The sequence below is a fragment of the Mustela nivalis genome (assembly GCF_964662115.1).
Source record: "Mustela nivalis genome assembly, chromosome: 8".
NCBI lineage: Eukaryota > Metazoa > Chordata > Mammalia > Carnivora > Mustelidae > Mustela > Mustela nivalis.
The window spans coordinates 40565563-40586978 of record NC_139027.1 but is presented as its reverse complement, the minus strand read 5'-3'; the positions used below and the strand labels follow the sequence as shown (position 1 = coordinate 40586978).

Sequence of the window (21416 nt, the reverse complement as noted above, 5' to 3'; positions counted from 1 at the left end):
CATGGCAAACGTGAACTATTGGGACGTCATCAAGATCGAAAGCTTTTGCACAGCAAAGGAAACAGTCAAAAAAAAAAAAAAACAAAAGACAACTGATAGAATGGGAGGAGATATTTGCAAATGACATATCAGATAAAGGACTAGTTTACAAAATCTATAGGAACTTCTCAGACTCAACACTTAAAGAACAACGAATCCAATCAAGAAAGGGGCAGAAGAGATGAACATTTCTGCAAAGAAGACATCCAAATGGCCAACAGACACATGAAAAAGTGTTCAACATCACTCAGCATCAGGGAAATACAAATCAAAACCACAATGAGATACCACCACACACCAGTCAGAATGGCTAAAATTAACCAGTCAGGAAAGAACAGATGTCAGCGAGGATGCAAACAAAGGGGAACCCCCCTACACTGTTGGTGGGAATGCAAGCTGGTGCAGCCACTCTGGAAAACAGTATGGAGGTTTCTCAAAAAGTCAAAAACAGAGCTACCCTACGACCCAGCAATCGCACTACTGGGTATTTACCCTAAAGATACAAATGTAGGGATCCAGAGGGGCACATTCACCTGAATGTTTATAACAGCAGTGTCAACAATGGCCAAACTGTGGAAAGAACCTAGATGTCCATCAACAGATGAATGGATAAAGAAGATGTGTATATATACACAGTGGGATGTTATGCAGCCATCAAAAAAACAAAATCTTGCCATTTGCTACCATGTGAATGGAACTCGAGAGTATTATGCTGAGTGAAATAAGTCAATCCGAGAAAGACAATTATATGATCTCTCTGATATGAGAAATTTGAGAGGCAGAGTGGGAGGTTGTAGGGGGTGGGGGAAGGGAGGGGAGAAAAATGAAACAAAATGGGACCAGAGAGAGAGACAACCATAAGAGACTCTCAGGAAAGAAACTTAGGGTTGCTTGGGGGGTGTGGGGGGAAAGATAGGGTGGCTGGGTTATGGACATTGAGGAGGGTATGTGCTATGATGAGTGCTGTGAATTGTGTAAGACCGAGGATTCACAGACCTGTACCCCTGAAGCAAATAATACACTATGTGTTAATAAAATTTTAAAAGGGGGGGCATAAATTTTTATAAATAAAAATTATTATTAACCCTAATGAAATAATGGCTCTAAGTAATAATTATCAACAGCTAATATCCCAACAAAGAAAGACAATCAGACATAAGGTGCTTCCTGATGGAAGTACACACAACCTATTCAAGTGTTCTTGCCCCAAAACACTCAAACCTGAATGTGATCATGGCCTAGATCTAACCACCCCTTTACAGGGATAGAGGAACACATTTAAAATCACCAGAGGATGCTGTCAGCAAAAATCCAGACTGTAGGAAACTTTACAGGACAGTCTGGTTGTTTCAACAATTATAATGGGATGGCAAAAGGAACAGAGGGGGAAACCTACCAACTGAAAGAGATTTAAGAAACATATCACTGGGGCACCTGGATGGCTCAGTAGATTGGGCATCTGACTCTTGATTTTGGCTGAGGTTGTGATCTCAGGGTTGTGGGATCAATTCCCACATCAGGCTCCTTGCTAGGTGTGGAGTCTGCTTGGGATTCTCTCTCTCCCTCACTCCACCCCCACTCACGTGACTCTCAGATCAATTCAAATAAAAACCCATCACTACTGCAAGGCATGGACCTCATTCGAATCCTGAATCAAACTAACAGTTAAATATATATATATAAATGTGTGTATGTGTGTGTCTAGGTATATGTGTATAGGGCTGTGTGTGTGTGTGTGTGTGTGGTGCATCTGTACTACAAAACGTCACTCAAACACTGCCCAGGCACCATGCAGGGCATAGCATACAAAAGTAAGGAAAGGGAAGACCTAGGCATTCTCTGTAGGAGACAGCACCACCTTCTCCAGCTTCCACACAGATGGGGTTTGCCATGAATGCAGTGCCATCTTGAGGGCAGAATGCTCTACTTCTCACACTGGTCCTGGTGCAAAAGTGCATCTTACTTCAGATGCCCCACACCTGAGGACCAGATATCTACAATTGTGCTTAGTCATTTCAGGAGCCCTGGTGCCCAACTGCAGGGTGAAACAAAGCACGCACAGATAGACAGACAGATGGACAAGTGAACAGATGCCCAACCTGCCAAATGCATCCCAAGTCCCACTAAAAACTCAGGGCTGAATTGTAGTCCAGTGTTCCCTCAGTCAGACTGCAGAGAATCTGGAACATCCTTTACAACATTATACAAAGTCAGAGCTAGACAGGGCCTAAAGGATCACGTCCTAACATATTCATCTTACAGAGCAGAAAACTAAAATCTGTAAAGGACTAGCTGCCCATTATCTTTACAGACTGAGTCAGGCCTGAAACCAGGTGTGTTGATATAGTGCTCTCTGTATCAAGGGGTTATTCTTTAACAAACCTTTTGTTCTTGTATCCTTAACTAGGTCATTCAACCAACTTTGTGGTTACTGTCCTCTTACCTTCGAAGCGGTCCAAAGATTACTGGATTGCCAAGGGATCAGCTTTGCTCTGCCAGCTAAATGAGTGAAAAGTTGCCACCTCCTGCTAAAAAAGAACCAGGCCAGAGATCTTTCCTGATGGGGGACAAAGGTCTGCAGAACTTATATGTGAGCAAAACAGCTTTACTTTGGATCTGACTTAAGAGGGTAGTAATGTGGTTTTTCTCTTCCAACCTAAAATAAACTTTGAATGTTTCTTCCTGTTGGTAATTCAAGCTCTGATGTGAAAGCAGTGGGTTCAGCACTCACCTCTTAAACCTGCTCCCCTCCCCCAGGTGAGTCAGGCAGCTTCCCATCAATAGCCTGGGCGAGTCAGAGCTCAGCCATGCCTTACCCACATGGGCTTCCTTCCTCCTCACGCTAATACGCTAATACAAAAGGCCTTGTGTCCACTGCAGTCACATGGTTCCAGGTGTTTCCATTTCTGGGAAATGATTAAGGTTCAGAGCCCAGCACAGGGGAAGCTGATGAGCAAATGAGCTGCATAACAAGATCTTGACCCCAAGATGCCTGTTCCCCCACCCTACGGGGCTATACTACAATCCTCAGAAAAAGCTGCTATGCTTCACGAAGTGCAGGTTGGTCCTGCCCAAGTACAGGGCTTCTCCTTCCACTTTAGATGAGCCTGTGTGAAAAGCAGCCAAGTCCCAGCCAGGATGGTCTGAGCCCACCTCCTCACCACAAGTAGAGGTTGTTGGGCCAGTACTAAGATGGGGCAGTCACTGTGGCAAACCAACAAGGGTCTGTTTGCCTCCTCAGCCATAACACGAGCCAAGAAACTGGGGATCACCTGGTTAGGATGGATAAAGCTACATCACCCCCGTAACAGAAATTTGCAAGAATTGGGTCAGGCCCAGTAATCCTGCCTTCCCATTTTACTTCCACCTTCATCCCCATTCCTATCCAAATTTAAAAAAACAGACTCAAGTCCCGGAGAAGCAAAGAGCACTTCTATTACCTTAAGAGTTCAGAGCAGGAATCCGAGGCTACTCTTGGCGTTCCAAGCGGGAAAGGTGCTTACTAAGCCATGGGAATGGCTGTAGCAGAAGTCAGAGGTGGGTATCGGGCACCACAGCAGCTGTAACCCAAGGTCAGAGAGCTGTGGGAAACTGCCGACCTCACAGCTGTACCACACTCGTGGAGCAGGCGACTGTCTGGACAAGGAAATGTAGCGCCGGGCCACTGCACAAATGCGTGCCTCCTGGAGCCTCCACTTCTCTGCCACCACTCCCGAAGAAAAAGGTCTTCTGAGCCCTTCACCTTCCAAGGCACGTATATCTAGCTCATTAGGGGAATCTCAAACATAGCAGCAAGGGAATCCGGGAACACTGAACCCTCCTACCCCTGCAATACAGGGTGCACGGTGCAGAATGGAGCAAAGGTGGAGGATGGCATCCTGAGTCACGCCACGCCACTCTTTCAGTAGACCCCAGAATCTTCTGGGCCCTGGAAATGACTGTGAATGCACCCACAACAAAGTCTAGGAAGAGAAGGTCACAGCACCGCAAGCCCAGGCAATCAGGCTTTCCCCAAACCACGTTAGAAACAAACACATCTGTTTCCTGTTGGTCCCATCCAAGTCCTGCGCAGACCCTCCGGGTTTCTGTGAGCTTCTTGAAGGCCCCTAAAGAAACCTTGCGGTGGGGCAGGAAGGGGTGGGGGGTAGGGATAAAAGTTCCCATTTCAGACTCAACCAAGACAATTCTACTCTTACTTATTTTCTATAGATTCCCTGTAAGACACAGACATATAAATAATAAATATCAAGACAGGAAGAGGGAGTGTTTGGAAACCACTTTCTTTTTTTTTTTTTTTAAAGATTTTATTTATTTATTTGACAGAGAGAGATCACAAGTAGACAGAGAGGCAGGCAGAAAGAGAGAGAGAGAGAGAGGAAAGCAGACTCCCCGCTAAGCAGAGAGCCAGATGCGGGACTCAATCTCAGGACCCTGAGATCATGACCTGAGCCGAAGGCAGAGGCTTAACCCCCTGAGCCACCAAGGCTCCCCTGGAAACCACTTTCTTGCACAGCCCCTTTGACAAAACTCACCCATTCACCCAGTCTTCAGCATGCCGGTGAGACCCATTATACGTAATTAAAGCGCTTGCCAGAGTGCAGGAAGCACCCTAATCACAGACCTGAAATAGGAGTAAACAAAGGTCCTGCGGCCTACTGACTCCCCAGAATCCAGAACCCGCAGTGAGTAGGAAGAGCAGCAGCAGGAAGGAGAACAGGGTCAGGATCCAAAGTGGCAGGAGGCCAGGAGCAGAGCCCAGGAGTGAAGCGGTGATAGTATCCAGAGGGTGTGAGCAAGAGTTGTTTGCATAATATATACACGTTGTAGGAAAAAGTCTACAGAAAAAATGTTTTTAATTATTTTCATATAATACATTTATAATTATTTTCATACAACTCATTATATTACAAAACTGTACACCTACCCCAAGCACTGCTGGATAACCCAAAGTCAATTCTTGGACAGAGAAGAACCAACACGGCATTTTACTCTCTTTTCTTGGGTTGGGCCTATCAAGGCTAGACCAGAGTGTGGAGTACAGGAATGGCCATCCTTCAAGTTCATGGGATCAGGGGCTTGGCCTGGCCCCTCCAGTCATTACAGGAGGGGTGCCTCTGTTTGGAAAGCCAGCGCCAGCACCCAGAACACAGGAGTCCAGAGAGACAGGCCGGCACTGCTGGCCACCATCTGGCTGTGGTGGGAATGCCCACGGTGAAGGAGCTGCAGCTCAGCAGAGACGGACTTATCCAGAATGGGGACCTGGAGCTGTGGGACCATGACACTGGGAGAAAAAGAAAAAAACAAGAGTCTCAGAGCACAGCAGGAGCCACTGGCTACTCCAAGGCCCTGAAAGGCCCACACAGCTTCTTTTCATCTCCCTTTTTTAAAGATAGATGGGAATGGATTTAGTATATTAATGGGCTTCCTGTGTCTTTGTCCCTTAATACCACTGCTACAACAAACCGAGCTAATACAAGTGCTAAGACCAGTGCATGTCCCGCAGCAATATGGTTCTTGGGTCAGAGATTATCAACACTCTAGGTGCAAGACGGCCCAATTCAGACTTGCTTATCATTAGCCTTTGGGCGATCTCAGGCAGGGACCCTCCTCACTGACCACACAGAGAGGCACATCCAAGCCACGAGGTATCCTTCCTGGGATCTGGCTCTCTCCCCGACCCCAGCTCGTCTGGTGTGAACACCATGCAGACAGCCCAAGTCAAGACAGTATGAGCTGAGGGGTCCATGGTCTCAGGCCCATCTGGACCTTTCAGCTCAGCTCAGGTGGAAAGTGCCCAACTCCGGGCCACTGTGAAAGGAAATGGCCCAGAATGAAAAAGTACCGAATAGGTTGACTTCTTCCTCCACCAAGGAAGGATGGTTGTAGGGCTGTCCTCTGTCAGGTTCTGTGGAACACGGATACAACAGGATTTGTCCCTGTTCTCCAGGTCCTGTTTGGCACCCAGCTTCCCTCCATTTAAAAATGCCAATTAGGGCACCTGGGTGGCTCAGAGAGTTAAGCGACTGCCTTCAGCTCAGATCATGATCTTGGGGTCCTGGGATTGAGACCCACATCTGGCTCCCTGCTCACCAGGGAGCCTGCTTCTCCCTCTCCCTCTGCCTGCTTATACTCTCTCTCTTTCTCTGTCAAATAAATAAATAAAATCTTTAAAAAGTGAAAAAATAAACGGGGCGCCTGGGTGGCTCAGTGGGTTGAAGCCTCTGCCTTCGGCTCAGATCATGATCCTAGGGTCCTGGGATCGAGCCCCACATCGGGCTCTCTGCTCAGCAGGGAGCCTGCTTCCTCCTCTCTCTCTCTGCCTGCCTCTCTGCCTACTTGTGATCTCTGTCTGTCAAATAAATAAATAAAATATTTAAAAAAAAAAGTGAAAAAATAAAAATGCAAATCCCAGGGCCGCCTGGGTGGCTCAGTCAGTTGAGTATCTGACTATTGATTTTGGCTTAAATCATGCTGTCACAGTCACGGGATCAAACCCTCGGTCAGGTTTCCCACTCAGAGTGAGGTCTGTTTCAGATTCTCCCTCTCCCACTCACTCACTCTCTCTCTCTCTCTCAAATAGGTAAATAAAATCTTTTTAAAATTTAAAAAACAAAAACAAAGAAGCTGCCAATTCCACAACACATTGGATGCCTGCTTCCCGCCTTCAGTGGCTCCTCATTCCTGCAGGCACGAGACTCTCGTCACTCCACTCCACTTCCTGTCTGGACCCACCCACCCCACCGCTCTTGACTTCCCAGGCTCCAGCCATAATGACTTCATCTTGGTTTCTTCAACACGCTCACTCTCTCCATGCCTTCAAGTTGTTCCCTTTGCTTGGAAATCCTTCCCCTCCTTGCTCAATTGCTACTCAGTCAACATTATTAAGCACCTATGCAAGCATCAGATCCCTGAATCTCCCGATCCAGACTCAAAAGTTCTGTTCATTGGACTTCACTTTGTCAGGCTTCTACTCAGTATCAGCTGAAAGGTCTATCACTCCATGAGGCCTTTCCTGGTGCCTAGCCCTATATAGACACACAATCCTCCAACACACACAAAAGCACATTCCCACAGTACCCTATACTTCCTTTGCAGATGATCGACTCAAGATCTGGCTTTCTCCCCAGAATGTGAACTCCATGGAGGCAGACGGCTAATGCCTGGTTTACTCCAAAGCCACAGCCCTGAACACAAAAGCAGGCACATAGAAGGAACTCAATACACTCAGGCTGAACTGGATCCTGGATCCCAGGCCTCTCTGATATAGTTCTTCCAGAAGCCTTATGCCCTGCAGACCAGGCTGAGTCATCACTTTTGATTCCTCTGCCCACCTCTGATCTACCCCCTAAGCATCTCTGAGAGTACATTCTGTGGTCAAACGTGGGGGCTGAACAGGCCCATTCTTACAAGGATGCTTCCAACTCTGCAAAACTATGAAATCCCTGATCTGCAGTGCAGAAAGGACTGGCAAACCAACAAGCTCATGCATACCTACACCAGCTCCCCCACCCCACCACTATCCTTTAACAAAGATAAACATGTTGCCCTTATTCCGGCTTGAAGCAACTACCTTTAATCTGGCTTCACCTGTATCACAGTGACCGGAACACCAGTGCCTAAGACTGTGAGGAACAGGAAAGGCTGGTCCACCAGTGGGGCACTTATCCCCACCAGAGCCTTGAAGCCCCTCACTCTTAAGCAGTGTAGTAGCATTCCTGGGCTGCTCCCCACTCACACTCCCAGGGGGCAGATGGATGACAGGAATGGGCTCCCTGCCAGGCCCTACCCAGGCCAGGCCAGCCCAGCCCAGCCCGGCCCGGCCCAGCCCAGCCCAGCCCAAACCACCATCTCACCGCTCCTCCAGTCGAACCCACAGATCACTGAACTGCCTAAGCCGCTGCCTTCGCTGTGGGCGTGGCCGCCTCCGCTTCTTCCGATACTTCGGCTCCGCCCCGCCACCCAGGTCGGCCCTTCCGGGCGGGGACACGTGAGGCAGAAACAGCGAGTGGGCCGCCAACGCAGCTTCCGGAGCTCGGACGTCCCCAGCGGGCACTTCCGGAGCGAAGACCCGCGAGAAGGTGGGCCCCGAGGACGGAGTTTGGCGCTTCTCTCTGTGAAGAGGGGTGGAGGGAAGATGGATCTGAAGGACAGTCGCACAGCATGGCGTCCTCCCCACCCTCAGGGCCTCAAAAGGGAGAGAGAATGTGAAAGTTCAAGCTGCCTAGGGAGGGCTCTCGAAGCCACCTCCAGAACTGATCCCTTTGACGCCTTAATTTCTCCCTCCCATACTGTCACCATAGTCATTCCAAATCCCCCAGCTGGGGAGGAAACAGAAGATCTCTTTTAAATTGTGTATAATTACTCCCCTTCCCTAACAAGGGGTCCCACTGTCTAGAAAGTCACTGAAGATTACAGCATTGAAAGCAACATGAAGAATGTTTAAAGGCCATTTACCTAGGACAGTTGAAGTGGCCCTTAATCATGTTAATCCCTCCTTTACCCTCCTAAGGGCTTCACTCAGAATGAGTCTGTAGCAGCCCCATCCCCTCCTGAATGACTGCTACTGTTCACAGCGCTGGCCTCTGACCACCTTACCCCAGGCCTCACCATAAGCCATCCTTCCCAAAGGGAACATGTGGTCCACAATTGATGAGAAACTCAAACTTGCTTCTAGTCTTCCCCTAAAGGTGACTATAGTCCCACCCACCCACCCCAAGAATCTCTTCTGGTGGGGAAATAAGCTGTTAGAAGGACCAATTTTCTTCCTACAACAGGACTTTTGTCAAGGGTTTAGTTGAGGTTGAGAAGGGCCAGTAAGAGATGAATCCCAGCTACTAGAGGCCAATCCCATTGTCTCCTGATGGAGGCACTGAGGGCCCTGAGGCTCCCATGCACCTGAGAAAAGGGAGCAGTGGATGTGCCAAGTGCATCCTCCAACAATGTGCGTGTAGCAGACCAGCATATGTAAGAACTCGGTCGTTCTGCCCTGATTCAGCCTTGATGAACTAACCATTAGCCAGAAGCAGGGCTCAATTCTGACCCACAACCCAACAGAACTGAGATGTCAACTAATATTCATGGCCCTGTGTGAGGAACGGAGGAGGTATGAGAGACAAAAAAAAAATGAAAAAGGGAAAGACTCAGGGTGGGCAAAAAAGGTAAAAGAGGAGAATTCCTCAAATGGCAAAGAAGAAAGGCCCCTATTCTGCACTTGAGCCTGGGAATCCCAGCAACATATAGTGACAGCTACAGGACCCCTGGAGGACAGGACCTGCCAGATTCATCACTATCTCTGGAGCCCAGCACAATGCCTGACTCGTAAGTGTGACACCACTTAGATGAACCTCTTCATTATGCCAAGAAACTGGAGCCTAGAGAGGAAAACTGTCCCGCCTCTCTCTCTCCAAGATTCTGGTGGCCTCCTAGAGGATTTAGGAGCAGATGGGCAGGCAGACCCCATGCCAAGGCCCTCTACCCCAGCAGAGATTATGTCTATGTCATCCTTGACCTCCATATAACCCAAACAGGCTCTGGTACACAGTAGGCACTCCAAACAAGGTCTGTTGCTTTTACTTAGCAAAGAACATGAACTCAAATTCATGAAGGCTCAGCTCTTAGGGCTTCAAGCAGTGGATCCTCACAGTGGGACAAATCACAGCTTCGGTTCTGTTCAAATCACATCACAACAGACACAAGAAGACCTCAGTCCAGTTACTGCAGGTAGCCAAGGCCAGGGCTTGAGAACCAAGTTAATTGCCCCTGCACATGGTTGGGGGGAGGGGTGTAGATTAATCCAAAAGAAATTGGTTTTACTTCTCCTGATTTTTATCTTTCTCATATTTCACAGCTGAGATGTCCTGGGGGATCATAACATCCACTTTACAATTTAAGGAAACTAAGGACCAGGAAAATAAACTTCCTTACCCTAGGTCCCAATAAAGATTCAGTGCCATTTTCAAATAACATTCATCATTAAGATTTTTTTTTTTTCGGCTTATAAAGCTGATCTATTTCATTATAGAAAATATGGAGAGTATAGCATGGTGTCGCCATAATCTCCTGGGAGAGACCCTACAGACAAATGCTCACAAGGTTTCTGGCTGCTGCTCTGCCAGGAACAGAAAATCCCAGGGGCTGAACACAGCCCAATCCATCCCAGAACTTCTGGGCTAGCTTAAGTATCCCAGCAGAGCTTGAGGTTATAGGTTACCATGTTTTGGTCCATCTGAATTCCCAAAGTTTAGCAAAACCTCTAGTTATGTATGAAGCCTAGGCCCATGGTCATTCTGGCCACAGTAGAGGACTCTTGGGCTGAGAAACTGTTTGTCCCCTGCCTGAATTTCATATAATCTACTCACTCCATGGAAGTCTCCAAGAAAGAAACACTGGATGGCAGTGGCCCCTCTCCTGGGCACACACCCACAGGAGGACATGTGGTATCCAGGAAAGAGCCCAGGCTTGGAAACCAGGGCAAGGTAATTAGCCTTTCCGGGCCTTTGCTGTTTCTGTGAAGTTGAGCTATCTCGCCTGGCTGCTGTGAGGATTGAAACGACTAAGTCACTTCACAAAGGGCTGAGCTCACGGTCCGCATTCCATGTGCATGCCCCTTCCTCCCAGTCCCTCTGTGTGGGAATGAGTGACACTGGATGTGCGCCAACAAGCATGGCCAGAAGCCTCGAGCACACCCCTGTGTAGCCTAAGGAACATTCACCAGATCCTCATTGGATTTGTGGTAGGCAGAATAATTACCCCCCCCCCCCCCAGAGATGTCCACATCTTGATCCCCAGAACCTGTGAACACATTTGTTACCTTTCCTGGTAAAAGGGCTTTTCTGGATGTGACATAGGACTATGAGAGGGAGATTGCCCCAGGCTATCTGGGTGGGCCCAATCTAATCACATGCATCCTTAAAGCTAAAGAACTTTTCTGTGGCCTGTGGGAGATGTAAGTACAGAAGAATGGTCAGCGAGATGCAGTGTCACTGGCTTTGAACATGGTGGAAGAGGTCACAAACCAGGAAATGTGAGCAACCTCTGTAAACTGGAAAAGGCGAGTAAACAGATCCTCCCCTCTCCAACTCCAGAGGGGAATGCAGAAGGCTCCAGAAGGGAATGCAGCCCCACTAACATCAAGTCAACCCAATGAGACATGTCAGACTTCTCATCTACAGAACTGTAAAATAATCTTGCTTGAAGTTTATAGTAGTTTGTTGTGGTAGCAAAAACAAAAACAAAAACAAACAAAAACCCTACAGCATCCATTATCCTGGAAGAGGTGTGGGTGTGGGGGACTGGCTAAATCCTTGGGATCAGCTCAGCAGGAGCCTTGCCAGCGGCATTTCCTGTGTGTTCCAGGTGACAGTGGAGGGGAGTGTCTGCCAGTTGCCCTCCCCTTATTCCAAAATACAGCCCTTCTCTGTCCATCTCGTACTGGTCTACCCCAAACCCCAAGGGGCTGGCAGGGCTGGAGTAAGCTAGGTCACCAGTTGGAAGGCCTCCTGCCCCCTCATTCACACAGCCTGTCCCAGATCCAAATTCCATATGATCAGAATCATGCCTCAAGTGTTATCAGATCGCTGCTAAGGAGAGTAGGAAGGAAGTGGGTGTGTTCACAGCCACTGCACTGGCCCTCACCAATACCTTCACTGTGGACACTTCCCCCCACCCTCCCCCCAGCTCTAGGCCCTTTTCCCCCCCACCCCGCCCCCTCCTCTTCCTGAACAGAAGCTCCTTTCCAGACTTCCTGCTCCCTTGTGGCCTTCCCTGGGAGCACTGCTCACCACTGAGAAGTCATAGACATTTACCCAAATGGAGCACATAGGGTGTGCCAGACGCCAGGACAGGTACCACAGATGCACACACCAAACCCCTTGGGAATTCCTGCGTGGGGGTGGGCCCTGGCTGGAGCAGAGAAGAAGATAGGGCATTTGTACTGGACCTCACAAATACTGACAGAATTAGGGGCGGGGATGACAACTGACCCTCTGGCAGAGGAAACTGCTTGAGCAAAGACAAAAGATCTGGGAAGTAAAACATAGAAGAAGAAAGGGCAGAAAGAGAAGGGACATGAAGGTGGGGCACTCTGAGCCGGCACTATGGCACTCATGACCTGTGTGATCTTTCTGTTTGTCTGTCAGGAAAGGAGAAGAAACACCTGCCTCACAGGCTGGCTTTGAGGATTAACTGAGAGTCCGTGTAAACTTGGCTGACACCTGACAATCTATCAGTAAATGTTCTTTCCTCCCCTGGAAATGTGAGCAGCCAGGCTGCATGTCAGCATGGTTCTCAGCCCTCACTGTGCATCAGAATCACGGAGAGATTTTCAAAATTGTGATTCCTGACCTTACTTCCTCCCAGAGGCAGGTTTCAGGGTTAGAAAGAGAAGTAGGAAGTGCACATACGTACATACACATGCACACACGTACATGCACACCCATGTACATATACACACATACACACACAGGCACGGCAGGGTCCTCTTCAGCACCCACAAGCACTGGGTGCCAAACACCAGCCGAGTCAGCCCCGCAGCAGGGCGGGGAGCTGAGAAGGGACCAGGAGGCCCAGCCCACCCTGCTATCCAGGAGCACAGAGCCCATAGGTGAGGAAAGACCCAGTCCCCCCAAACCAAGCAGGAACCACTAAGGGCTGGGTTCTCCGTCCAGGGCTGACGGAGGAGATGAGGGAGAGAAAGAGCCACACTTGGGCCATCAGCAGAGCTGGCTGAAGGAGGGGCAGGGTCTTCCCTGTCAGGGGGAGGTGCACAGGCAGCAGCCTGGACCGGAGGTTTTCCCATGCAAGAAGCCTACCTGTGCTGGAAAAACGGTAGGGACTGGGAGCTGAGACATCAGTGCACAGAAATCGGACTTTGGAAAAGAACAGGGAGAAACCACTGAAGGTTTCTGAGGAAGGGACACTTGCAAGGTTAGTCCCACAGAAAGGAAAGAATGGAGGGCCAGGGGAAAGGAGAGGAGGGAACCGGAGAAAGGAGGCCCGAGGTGTGATAAAGGTGAGAAATGAGGAGTCTCAGGAGAGGGCTTTTTCAGAGTAAGGGTGCCAGTGCAGAACAGTTACTACTGATGCACTGCGTGTAGGTATCAAGTAGCGGGGGGAGATGGGCCCAGGCTGTACTGAGGGATACTGTTAGAATTCTGGCCCACCTCCCCCCCCACCCACCCCTGGGGGGTCACTGGACTTTGAGGAAGGACCCTCTGGAGTAAGGGGCTAGCAAGAGGCCCTGGCTTGAAACAACATGAGTTAAGGGAGATTCTGAAGAGAGAGAGAGGGTCCCTGGGGAAGAGCAGCCATAAGCAGGCACCACCTCCTACCCCCTCTCTACCCCCTCAGCAGAGGACCACCCCCCACCTCCGCATTCACCTCAGCACCACTGAGATCTCTGCCAGGAGGGGGCGCTGGTGAAGAAGCGGAGGGAGGAATGGCCTGTGCTCTGGGCCGAATTCCTATGTTGAAGCCTTGACAGCCAGTTCCTCAGAATGTGACTGTATTCATAGGCAGGGCCTTTAAAGAGGTGATTAAGCTAAAATGAAGCTGTTAGGATGGGCTGGGATCATCTGACTGGTGTCCTTGTAAGGGGGAAAATTAAACCGAGACGCTGGGATTATGTGTGCACAGAGGGCGCCATCTGCCAGCCAGAGAGACATCAGGGGAAACCGAACCTACCAACACCTGGATTTTGGACTTCTGGCCTCCAAAACTGACAGTAAATATATTTTTGTTATTCAAGTGCCCAGTTTGTGGAATTCTGGGATGGCAGCCCAAACTGACTAGTATGAAAAGGGAAGGAAGTATCCACACGGCCATCAAAATTAGAAATAAACTGACCTGGGGGTGGGGAGAGCTTAGGGAAAGAGAAGGGGTTTGGCTCCTGCCCCCAAGATGGGTCTCACAGGGGCGTCCTGCGCCTTTAGCCCCTCTGACCTGACAATATGACTGATTCCACCATCTGCCTCCCTGAAACCTCCCAAATGCCCACTGGAAGGGCACTGAGCATTAAGCCAAACCACCCGTCCTGGGGCCCCCAGGACCGTGGAACAGTCTCTCCTTCTAATTCTCTGCTTCAAGACTGTGAGGAAAAGTCCACAGTCTTTTGTTGCCCAAAGTGTCTGCAGCCAACCCACGTCTGACAGAGCCGCAGCCAAACCAGGATGCCAGCTGAGCTGGGTGCCAAGTGTCCATTTAGCCACCAGATGGGAAAGGTGATAAGAGCATTGCTGGGGGCCTCTGGAGCCCCTCAGGGGACAGCCCACCTCGGTGCCCAGGCAGCCCTGTGGGGGTCTTGGTCCCCCTACTTGCTCCCCAACCAGGATAGAAGCACAGGAAGGTTACTTGTTGATGGGTCGTCCAGCGGGGGCGTGTTCTACCTCATAGCCTTCGCGCCGCAAGACATCAAGTACTGTGTTGTTGCCCATGAAATGACCTGCGGGAAGAAAAATGATCAGAAACACGGCAGTTCCCATGATTACTAAACATACCCCCAAACATATACCCCAGATCAAAGAAATAACCTGGGCAACCCACCATCCCTTCTGTCCAGCCCAGGAGAGTTCCAGAGTGTCTAGACAGGGAGCAGTAACCATTATTTCAGAGATGAGGACACAGAGGATCAGAAAAGTGCAGTGAGCTGCCCAGAGTCACACAGTAAGAGGACAGCCGAGACACCAAATCCCAACCTTCTACCTCTGAAGGCACTGTTAACAGTCCTGACAATTCTCCTTATTTATATAAGCCAACCACCTCTAAGACCCAAGCCCCCTTCTGTCCGACACATAAAGATAAATGTACAGTTAAAACCTCTGTTTAGCAGAAGCCGCCATAGCTGGAAACAGCTTGAATTTTATTTCAGTTTTTCCCCTTTTTTTTTTTTTTTAAGATTTTATTTATTTGACAGACAGCGATCACAAGTAGAGAGGCAGGCAGAGAGGGTGGGGGAAGCAGGCTCCCCACCGAGCAGAGAGTCTGACACGGGGCTTGATCCCAGAACCCTGAGATCATGACCTGAGCTGAGGCAGAGGCTTTAACCCACTGAGCCACCCAGGCTCCCCTCACTTTTTCCCTTTTGATAAAAAACAACAAAGATCAAACAGATAAGCTTGTGGTGACATCTTCAAATAAACATTTTAAAGGCCAAAAGTAGATCTCGAGATTAACCTTCTTTCCTTTCAGGTTTTTTTGTTTTTGTTCTTGTTTTTTTTAGGTGGCTCCATGCATGGAGCCCAGCACAGAGCTCGAACTCATGACCCTGAGATCAAGACCTGAGCTGAGATTAAGAATCAGATGCTTAACAGACTGTGCCACCCAGGCACCCCTCCTTTGGTTTTGATGCTCAGAACTGACATGACCCTGTCTGTGACAGTGTATGGCACTTTAATGTCCTAAATGGCCCATTAAATTGCAGCAGTCTATCACGTGATGGCATAGAACTTTAGAGGGATTGTTATTATCTCCACTTTAAATTAGAAAACAGGTAAAACAGGTTCCGGACCTGTTTAAGGTCTAAGCAGCGGCAGAGTCTATGCAATTTTGACACCTCAGTATTTGATAACCAGAGACTGGGACAGCAAATTAAGGTCCATCCATGCTTCAGAAGAGACGACAAGTGGTCTGTAGGTCTCTCCCGTGTCCTGGTCCCACAGAAGGAACCTGGATCAGCCTCTGTGACCCTAGGAAGGCCAAGGGCAGGGACTATGGCAGAAGATATTGGGCCCTACTCCATTCTTGGGTTCAATTGTAGGGTCTATGACTCCAATATTGATGAGAGGCAACTGGCTCAGATGAAAGGGGCATTGGCAAGGCCCAGATTAACCCCGGTGCAGAAGTGCACACATTATGCCTGGGCACCTGGCTGGCTCAGTCAGTAGAGCGTCCAACTCTTAGTTTCGGTTCAGGTCATGATCTCAGGGGAATCTGCTTGTCCCTCTCCCTCCCCCCCAATTCTCTCCCACCTTACCTCCCCCCCCTCCCCGCACATGCGCTTATATATACATGCATACATACATACAAGATTATGCCTGGGCTGGGTGGAAGGGGGTGTGGCTAATAAGCTTGCCAAGTGCTGCCCTGACCTCACTCCCCCAGCCATTGCCAAGCCCACACAGCAGGGGTGATCACAAAAATAAACAGTCACTGAACATTATAAGGTAAAATGATTTACACATCACTGGACACCATCCCCCCATGCCAACAATCCTATAAGGTGGTCGTAGTAGTATCCCCATTTTACAGGTGAGAAGAGGCACTGAGAGATGAAGCAGATAGCATCTCAAACCCCAGGGGTCTGGCTCCAGACTCCACGCTCTCCACCAATCAGGAAGACAAACAATATTTGTCAAGTCAATGAACTGCCCCCATTACAATGCTTTCTCATCACAGAACCGAGCTATTCTGTTTGACTTAATTTTCCTCCTACTCTAAAGGCACACTCCATTTCTCATCTCTAAATTTTATCTCCAGGCCCCTGTAGCAAAAGCTGTTGTTTGCTTTTAAATGCTGGAGCTTTTAGTTTTCGGTTATCCTCACTTTGCAATTAAAAGTTTGCTAACCGCAGATTTTTTAAATTTTAAAGCACTAGTACTACATGTCAGGAGAAATTTCTGGGGTTCCTTCAGCCAACACAGCCTTCGGAAGGCACGGAGAAATGGATTCAAGAGGTGGAGAAAAAAGCTCCAGGGAAGAGAACCTGGCACTAGCAGCTGCCCAGGGCACTCCCGATCCCCAAATGCCCAGCGGCTGCGAGGCCTCTCCCCAGAGCTGCAGCAGTACGACGAACTGTGCACAGAGAATGAGGCTAGCCCAGGTGCTGCAGTCTCACCTGAGCCCTCTGTCCAGCACAGTCCCCAACTAGAGGGCCTGCCCCACGATCTGCTCAGATCAACCTGCCCACCAACCTGCCCACCAACCTGGTGTGCTGCCCAGCCTCACACCACAGGGCAAGTCACTGTCATCTCAAAACATCCACCTTTCCCCCAGCACCCAGTGCCCTACTCTACCACTGAACATCAGGAAAGCTCAGGAGACATCAGCTGAGTCTGGCAGGAGTGGAAAGCAAAAGACCATGCTCAGGAGTTGGCACCTTCCCTCCTGGAAGACCCAGCACTGGAACAGCCAGCCACTGGAACAAAGCTACCAGTTCTGCATCCCAAGAGAGAGCCACCATCACACCACCAGACACCATGAGGGCTTCTGGGACCTAACTCCTATAGGATGCCACAGGACCAGAGCCAACAGCTTTAGAGACGGGCCAGTTGTGGGCACAGTACGACCTGGCAGAGTGCACAATCCAAATACAGAATAATTCAGGGAAGAGGAAAATTGCTCACCCAGCTCACAGGAACCAGCTACCAAAGGCAAAATTGTTCATTTTTCAATGAACAAAATATAGGAGCCCAACCTCTCATTTTCTCCACAACAGCTTTATTTGAATATAATTCACATAATATAAAACTTGTCTTCTTTTTATTTATTTTAGTAATCTCTATACCCAACGAGGGGCTCGAACACATGACCTGGAAATCGAGTCGTACGCTCTCCCGACTAAGCCAGCCAGGCGCCCCTAAAATACATTCTTTTAAAGTGTGCAATTCAGAGATTTTTGAAATATTCATAAAGTTGTGCAAACATCACCACTATCTAATTTTAAAACATTTTAATCAGCTGAGATTTTGATAACAATTACACTGAATGTATAGATCAATTTGGGGGAATACTGTCATTTTAGCAGTATTTATCAAGTCTTCCAATTCATGACCATGAGATGTCTTTCCATTTACTTAGGTCTTCTTTAATTCCTTTCTATTACATTTTTAGTTTTCATTATACACCATGCATGTCACTTGTTAAATTTAGTAGTAAGCATTTTTTTATGCTTTTAAATGGAACTGGCTTCAGAAAAACCATAAGAGACCCTTAGTCATAGGAAACAAACTGAGGGTTGCTGGAAAGGAGGTGGGTGGAGGGAAGGAGTAACTGGGTGATGGACATTAAGGAGGGCACATGATGTTAACGAGCACTGGGTGTTATATAAGACTGATGATCACTGAACTCTACCTCTGAAACTAACAACACACTGTATGTGTGCTTTAAATTAGTTGGATTTAAATTTAATATAAATAAATAAATTGGGGCGCCTGGGTGGCTCAGTGGGTTAAGCTGCTGCCTTCGGCTCAGGTCATGATCTCAGGGTCCTGGGATCGAGTCCCGCAACGGGCTCTCTGCTCAGCAGGGAGCCTGCTTCCCTTCCTCTCTCTCTGCCTGCCTCTCCATCTACTTGTGATTTCTCTCTGTCAAATAAATAAATAAAATCTTAAAAAAAAAAATTAAAAAAAAAATTAAATATAAATAAATAAATAAATAGATAGCCCCGGTTTCTTAGCCGCATTTTCAAAATTTCATTGCTAGAATATAGAAACATGACTGATTTTTGTATATTAATCTTGTATCCTGCCTCCTTACACCCTTGGTTATTAGTGCTCACGGTTTTTTGATGGATTACCTAGCATTTTCTATACACAAGACCATTGCACCTGAGAAAAAATACAGTTTCACTTCTTCCTTTCCAATTTAAATGTTTTTTATTCCTTTTCTGTGTCTAATTTTACATTGTTGAAGAGACACACAGTGAGAACAGCCATCCTTGTCTTACTCCTGACCTTAGGGGGAAACTGTTCTGGGCTTTCACCATTAAACATTAATGTGGGATTTTTCATACTGACCTTTCACAGGCTGATGAAGTAAATTCCCTTCTAGCCCAATTCTGAGGAGTGTGTTTATCATGAAAGAATACTGCACTTTATCAACAGCTTTTTCTACAACTATTGAGAGCATCACTTGATGCTTAGCCTTTAGTCTACTTATATGGGGTTAGCATGTTGACTAATTTTCATATGTTGTGAAAATGGCCCCCGGAAATCTGCAACCTAATCCCTGGAACCTGTGAATGTTATGTTAGGTTGGGGGGAAGAAAAAAAAAAAGATTTCGCTGCTGTAATGAAGCAGGATCTTGAGGTCAAGTGATAATAATTATACCGGACCCCTCCAGCCACTCTGGAAGAGCTTCTCTCCAACCCCCCCTCCCCCATTTTACTCCTAAGAAAAACTGAGGGAGGTGACTTGCCCAAGTCTATGAAGCTAGTGGAAGAAATGAAGGGAGAAAGCGGAGGCCAGCAAATGGTCTCTCTGCACCCTACCAGGCTCTGGCACTTCCATCTTTAATTCTGGAGGGGGCAAAGATAGAAAGTGATAGAATCACTCAAGAAGAGGGGATAATTTTTTCAAAAAGCCAACAGAAGGAAATCATTTTCCCAGTCTGTTTCCCCGTATGCTGGTAGCAGCGGGGTCTATACGCCCCGGGCCTTCCAGCTAAGTTGCAGCCCTGCGGGGCGCTGGGGCATCAGCAGAGCCTCTTGGCGAGTGAACTACGGCAAAGAAGGTGCCTGCCGTTCAGCTCTTTTCCTCCAGGCGCCACCCCAGCAGGCCCCTCGTGGAAGGAGCATCCGAGCCCAGTGTCCCAGCAGCGGGAACCTACGACTCACCAGCTCCAAAGGCAAAGAAAAAGCCTTTATCAGGAAACTCTTCCAAGAGCGCCTTCACCCGCTTCCCCATTCTCTCATTCCGCTTGTAGATAAGCTCCTGGCGGAAGTAGCTGTCGATCTCCTGCGCCGTGACGCGCTCCTGGGGCGGCAGTGTGGCATTAATAAAATTGGGAACCTCCGCCAAAAGAGAGAGAAAAGGAAAAAATTAGGGGGAACAGAGTAACGAAGTAAGTTGCTTAATTGGAGCGCCAAATCACCCAGCCTAGACAGTCAAACCGCTGGGGGCGGGGGGGGGGGGGGGGCGGTGCGGACCCACCTCTCTTGGGGTCTCCCACCTGCTTTTTCAAACTGGGATATCATTGTCTGTAACCCAGGTGCAAACACAGTAAATGAAGCACTGAAAGAACCCTTGGGCTATTTTAGACAGCGCTTCTCTTCCATTTAAATGAGAGTGCTTGGCACCATGTGTTTGTACAAGGAGACCCTATCTTTGCCTTAGCACATCCCGAGTTTGTACTTGTCAGATTCACACATGCTTTCTTTAGGAAAATACTTTTACATAAATACATCGTTTAGAACCAATGATTATGATTCTACCATCAAACACATGGAACGCCTATAGCCATTTGACTGTTTTCTAAATTCCATAGAATTTACGACTCCAATTCCCATGTCTTCCTCTTGCTTTCTCCGGTGTTCTTGGCCCTCCTGGCAAGTGTTTCACCTGGCTCCGGCACACATCTTGGCCAGCTGCGGTGTTTGGACTAACAAAAGGGTGACGTTACACCAAACTATGACCATCCAGGTGGTACTTGCAGCCCAGCGGCTGTAGATGAGGCGACACGCAGGTTCTCTCCCACCCCACGTGGATCCCCTCCTCCTGGGTGCGGTGCTCTCTCCTCTACCCAGGGATCTAACAAGCTTCACCATTTGCGAGCTTATAAAACAGGATATCCTCCCAGGCAGCTTCTCCCACCTGCAGTAGCCCCTCCAAGTCCTTCTGCATGTCCTTATTCTGTGGCACAGCCGTCAATTTCCATTTCACCAACAACAGATCCCCTTCGGCTATTTACTTGGAATACTTTTTTTTTTATTTCCAAATCTAAAGCCTTCATCTATTCCTTTATCGTCTTTTCAAAAATCCTGTCGTTTATGTGCGATCCTTCTGTCCATTTCTCCATGTCCCTTCTCTTCAGCACAGCACTTCCTTTGTACCATCCCCTCCCCCACAGGCAGCCCAGAGTGTGCAGGGCAGCCTCCCACTGCCATCCTGCTGTCCCTTCTAAATGCCGAACGTGCCCCCTGACCTGCGCCCCTCAGCGTGACCAGCCTGGCCCTCCTGGCACCACCTCCTCAGTACCCCACACCACCGGTGGGGGCGCTGTGAGGAGGCCAGGGATGAAGGAGCCACAGAAAAGGGAATCATAAGGAGCCTCTCTCTGACCGCCCCCACCAGCCTTCGCATTTACCCATCTAATTTCCAAATCCCCTGTCCGTATTAGCTTTTCCTGCCATTTCGGATTTTAATATGTCCCAATTGACCGTGACTTGTCTCCCCACTTACCCCACACCCACTACAAGTGCCAGCAAGAACTGTCATCACCATAACTCTACTATTCCTTCTGTAGTGCATTCCTTGTTCTCCCCTTCCCCTTGTTGCTTTGCCTGGGTTTTACTTCCTCCAGCACTAGACTCATTAACTATTTTGATGCTTGTGGGGCTGATGCCGGGTCCAGCCTCTGTTGTCCCTCTTCCCCAGGCTGCCATTCCTTGTTCACCTCTTATATTCACGCACATTGCCTTACAACAGGGTCCCCAGACCTAACAGAC

The 21416-nt window shown here is 48.6% G+C and overlaps 2 protein-coding genes across 6 annotated transcripts in view; one reads left to right on the top strand and one right to left on the bottom strand.

Annotated features, from left to right (window-relative positions):
• DNAH6 (dynein axonemal heavy chain 6) overlaps nt 1-2731 on the top strand; it is a 220051-nt gene extending 217320 nt beyond the window's left edge. For all 4 annotated transcript variants that reach the window (XM_082743451.1, XM_082743452.1, XM_082743450.1 and 1 more), the window contains one exon: nt 2447-2731. In XM_082743451.1, coding sequence (XP_082599577.1) covers nt 2447-2550 — 104 coding nt within the window. In that variant the 3' untranslated portion in view covers nt 2551-2731. The remainder of the gene's footprint in view (nt 1-2446) is intronic.
• A 2144-nt stretch (nt 2732-4875) lies between these two features.
• The window catches only part of TRABD2A (TraB domain containing 2A), a 66926-nt gene continuing 50385 nt past the window's right edge, over nt 4876-21416 (bottom strand). The window contains exons 4-7 of one of the 2 annotated variants that reach the window (XM_082743478.1): nt 19587-19761; nt 14421-14476; nt 7893-8150; nt 4876-5320 (exon numbers count right to left, since the gene is read on the bottom strand). In XM_082743478.1, the coding sequence (XP_082599604.1) occupies nt 7929-8150; nt 14421-14476; nt 19587-19761 (453 nt within the window). In that variant the 3' untranslated portion in view covers nt 4876-5320; nt 7893-7928. Of the gene's footprint in view, nt 5321-7892; nt 8151-14385; nt 14477-19586; nt 19762-21416 lie in introns of both variants that reach the window. The other variant, XM_082743477.1, reaches the window with a different exon arrangement.